The sequence below is a fragment of the Micromesistius poutassou genome, assembly GCF_964030765.1.
Source record: "Micromesistius poutassou genome assembly, chromosome: 22".
Classification (NCBI taxonomy): Eukaryota; Metazoa; Chordata; class Actinopteri; order Gadiformes; family Gadidae; genus Micromesistius; species Micromesistius poutassou.
In genome coordinates this window covers 8,884,249-8,889,248 of record NC_140292.1, presented here as the reverse complement: position 1 = coordinate 8,889,248, position 5,000 = coordinate 8,884,249, and the positions used below count along the sequence as shown (strand labels likewise).

Sequence of the window (5,000 nt, the reverse complement as noted above, 5' to 3'; positions counted from 1 at the left end):
TGTATGTAATCTCCATAATTTCTCTGCGTTGTGCTCGCTCCGGGCCCTGTGGACTGGCGCACACAGCACCTAGGTAGAAAGAGATTGGATATTGGCAGCGCGGCAGACCGGGATAACGCTGCAATTCAGAATCCTCTCTCAGTCTGGTCTAAAATCATATCCTATTGGATCAAATAAAACGCTATAGGGTGTGAGTGGGGTGACGGGTATAGGCTATATATATTTATAGAAGAAATTTAATGTCATACTAAATGGACCTGGATTCAATTTTCAAAAACGACAGAATAGGATACACGTCACACACAATGGAAAGAAGCAAATGCAATAGGCCTATGTGTTGATTCTATTAAGTGAGGATTCTGGCTGTCGTTTTGATGGTTAATTGCTTATAAGCAATGTGAGATTGCATAAATACACGCACCTATTCAATGGCTATGATCAATAATCAGTGCTGAAATGATACGTCTGCAAAATGACCTTAGACGACGACAGGGGGGGCGCATTTTGTCTGAGGCCTGCAGGGATTTCCAAAGTTGTGAAGTTTGCTTACCTTGCGATTCACAACATTTCCCGCGGGTGACGGGTTTAAGAAGGTGACGAAATAATGGTTTGGTTTTTTTTAACTTTCGTGAACTCAGGGAGTAAGGTCGATTTTTCCTATTGATCACACACTGCAGTGTGAGCAGCCACGGCGGTATCGCACCTTTAGTGTGAATTCGTTGTGACACACACAATACCCACATCGGCTTACGTTCCGCCTGTTTGCCAATGAATGCTGTTATTGAAATGTCAACCGTGTCAGTATTGTCAGGAGCATAGACCTATGGCATCCTGTAATTACTCGCTCCGTCTTTCATTTGCCTGTTTATGTCTCCTTCTATTGTCGTTATAGTGAATGGCAGAGTGGTGAGATAATGTCTTGTGTTGCACTGGAATTTACTTACCACGGCTTGCGTGCGGACGTGTGTGTAAGTGTGTGTGCTTGTGTGTGCGTGTGTGTGTGTGCGGACGTGTGTGTGTGTGTGTGTGTGTGTGTGTGTGCGTGCGCGTGTGCGTGTGTGTGTGTGCATGTGTATCTGTGTGTGTGTGTGTGTGTGTGTATTTGCGCCTGTGCGTGTGTGTACATGTGTGTGTGTGTGTGTGTGTGTGTGTGTGTGTGTGTGTGTGTGTGTGTGTGTGTGTGTGCGTGTGTGTGTGTGTGCGTGCATGTGTCTCTGTGTGTGTGTTTGCGCCCGTGTGTGTGTGTATGTGTGTGTGCGCGTGCACATTGTGAATACTTGTATGTCAGCTCTGTGTATAATAGGCTACCCGTTATTTCCTCCATTTGGACCGTGGGAATGGGGTGTACAATTCAGACTTATCCTCCAGCCCTGTCTTGCTATTTCCTCATTCTCTCTTACTCAGTCTTTTTTTTATTTGGTTTTATTTTCTTTCGGTCCATATCGCTGTCTTATCTCGAGCTGAGAGCGAATTCTTGTATTCCCCTGTGTCTGAATGACCTCACTCACATTCTGGTTTTTAAAGTCTGTATTTGATCAGTTATTGCTCCTTAGTCAGTCATCACTGGCAAAGCAAAGTAAGAAATAGCCTTGATGCAGGTTTCTCATTGCCTTACATTTGTGCAATGCGTGTACTTTAATCCATATAGCCCATTCAATAGTTTAAATTACAGTTCATCCAGAGATCACATAGAACAGGGTTGGTATTAATGAATAGCCGACTGATAGTATTGATATTCTTACTTTGTGTTGAAAACTACATTCAATAGTTTCCCACGACTGGAGTATGTTAATCGTTATTTCTTGGCCCACGATGCAAACCACCTGTCCTCGCCTGTCACCGCTCTATGTCTGTCTTGACCTTGCCTGTTTCACGCCTTGCAGATGGAAAGTGAAATATAATATTTAAAAAACAAAAAAGATACACTTTCTAGCTGGAGACGAAATTGAAAATGAAAGCTGAGGAGCGAAAATACCAGACCCAATGGAACCACTATACTCCTGAAGTACAAAGAGTCATAACGTCATAAAATACATTTTAAGTAACATAATTCATTACAGGTTACCGTCATGTTATAAACCATGTAGTTAAATGTTAAATTACTGGTTAAAGTCATGTTATAAACCATGTTACATTATACATTACAGGTTAGAGCCATGTTATAAACCATGTTACATTATACATTACAGGTTAGAGTCATGTTATTAACCATGTTACATTATACATTACAGGTTAGAGTCATGTTATAAACCATGTAGTTATGATAAATGACGCTGGAAGAGGATCAGACGGAGAGTGAGGCCCTGTTAACCACAGACCCATCCTTTAATGTATGGACCATGTATCATAGTATAGTACAGTCACAACGGGCAGCAGAAACTTGGCGCTGGACAGATAATATATGGAGCGGCTTTAGCAGGGGGGCCATTAACATTCCCCTGGCCAGCCTGAGGACGGGGCCCTTCTGATCCGGCCCCGCTGTGACCGTGTGTCTAATGTAGCTTACCCCCCCCCCCCCCCAGACCCCCTGCTTCAGCTCCACTGTGGGAACTGACCTCTCTCCTTCTTTATCGCTCTCTCTCTCTCTCTCTCTCTATTATTCTCTCTTCTCCCAGTCTCTCCTCCTTTATCTCCCTCCCTTTCTGTCTCTCTTCGGCTCTCATCTCTTAGCCTCTCTCTCTCCTTCGTTACCTCTCTCCCTTTCTCTCTCTTTCCTGTCTCTCTCTACATCACTCTTTGCCACTCTCTATCTACTCTCTTTACTTTTCTTATCTTCTCTCTCTCTCTCTGTCTCTCTCCCTCTATATCCCTTTCTCTCTCTCTCCCTCCCTCTCTCTCTCCCTCTCCTTGGTGTCTTGCTCCCTCTATCAGGTCATATGATAGGGCTCTGCTGATGTCAGAGTAAATGTGTCTTACTTAGTGTTATGGGGCCCAGGAGATTTGAGAGGCCAACTTTGCCACTTTTAATTTGTCTTTAAATCCAGAGTCTTTCCAGTGCTGTTTTGTCCTGAATTATTTCATCCGTGCCCTCTTAAGGGGATGTTAAACGTCACAGCCTTGAGAAATGACAGAAATAACATTTTCATGGGAAAGTCATGTTCATGTTTCATGTTCATGGCATGTTTTCTTTGTGCTTTGGCGTGCTCACTAGGCCCCAGTTGCGTGTACACACATGAACACACACACACACACACACACACACACACACACACACGCATGCATGCACACACTCCAAGAGGAAGCCACTTAAACTAATCCAGTAAAAGCCTGTTTTAGAAGATGCACTTAATGATGTGCAGTTCAGATATGCTGTAGATAAAACATGTCTTTGTCTGTCTGACTGTTGGCACCCGTCTATGCATTCTGCGTCGATGTCCTCCATTGTTCCATCTCGGCTCATTCTCTTCTGCTCTTTATCTTTCAGCCACACGGATGCGTCTGATCCCCAGGGTGAATACGTCCAGGTAGGGCTCGTCTGCCTTCCCCTTGTCTTGTATTTGTCCGGGCGCCCCCCTGCACAATCCCCCATGATGCCAGCCTGGCGACGTGTGGACTGTGGATGTCTGGAGAGAAAAGCCTGTTGGTCTAGAAAAGCTTTTTATGGATTATTCCTAATGCCACCAGAGTATTTGAGCAGTGTCGCTGGGTAAGTTACTTAAGTGAATGAATAAGCAACGACTTAGTTATTGACTAAATGTGTTAGTCAATAACCACAGAGGGAAATGATGACACGACTTGTGAGCTAAAGTAACCAAATGAGTTGCTAAACACTGATTAGCACATTTTAGCGCACAATTAAATCCTGAACAGTGGAAACTAACAATCGGCTTTCAGGTTGTTGGAGCCAACTCCTCTTGTGGGTGAATCTGAGGAATAATCCTTCCCTCTTTCTCCAACATAAGTAGGCCACCAACCCTGAAGGAACACAAAACATGTATTATTGTAAAGCATTCAAATGAACAAACAAACAAACAAACACAATTCTACATTTCACTTCACTTCCCTCCTTCTTTCTTCCTTTCTTTCTTTTTTCTTCTTTCTTTCTTCCTTTCACTCATATGTATTTCACAACTGTACCCCCCATAATACCAGACCTATAGCCTCAAATCCAAGGGTGGTGTAGCGCTATATTACCGTAATACCAGCCCTATAGCCTCACAGGGTGGTGTAGCACTATGTTACCATAATACCAGCCCTATAGCCTCACATCACTGGGTGGTGTAGCATTATATTACCGTAATACCTATAGCCTCACACCCCAGGGTGGTGTAGCACTATGTTACCGTAATACCAGACCTATAACCTCACAGGGTGGTGTAGCACTATGTTACCGTAATACCAGACCTATAACCTCACAGGGTGGTGTAGCTAGCACTATGTTACCGTAATACCAGACCTATACAGCCTCACATCTCACGGGGTGCTTCTGTAGCAGTATCTTACCGTAATACCAGACCTATATCCCATCCCAGGGGAGGTGCATCTGTTTGCATTAAGTCTCCTCCTTGCAGTGATATTAAGTTAGCCTCTTGACGCGAACGATCAAATGTAATTATGGGAGATTGCAGGGCTTTGGACTTCCACAATTAGGCCAATTTTAGCTCGCTCAGCCCGCATTGTGTCTAATTCAGGGTGCCACTCGCTTAATTTAATCTCAGATAAAGCGGCGCTGCTGTCAGTGCCATGTCGCCAGCATGCATTTCCTGCTGTGGCCAATAGGTGGAGACAAAGGAAGTTAATGGGCTCTCGGTGACTATCACAGTGGAAGTGTGTTGGTGACCTTGGGGTGAACAGAAAGAATGAACTGAAGAAGAATGGAAAGGACACTGGATTATAGTTCCAGTGAAATTCAACAGCAATCCCTAGTGTGTTCATCATTATTATCTGTCTTCATCATCTTACAGTCTTTTATTTTATTACGGGTAGCAAAGTTTTACATAATCCTTAATCAACCTGATAGTAATAGGTTTTCAGGAAACTTTCTTCATGATGAAGGTTGA

The 5,000-nt window shown here is 43.7% G+C and overlaps 1 protein-coding gene across 1 annotated transcript in view; it reads left to right on the top strand.

Moving 5' to 3' along the window:
• The window catches only part of sh2d3ca (SH2 domain containing 3Ca), a 52,004-nt gene that overhangs the window by 2,444 nt on the left and 44,560 nt on the right, over positions 1-5,000 (top strand). The window contains exon 4 of the mRNA XM_084486424.1: positions 3,425-3,464. Within this exon, the coding sequence (XP_084342550.1) occupies positions 3,425-3,464 (40 nt within the window). The remainder of the gene's footprint in view (positions 1-3,424; positions 3,465-5,000) is intronic.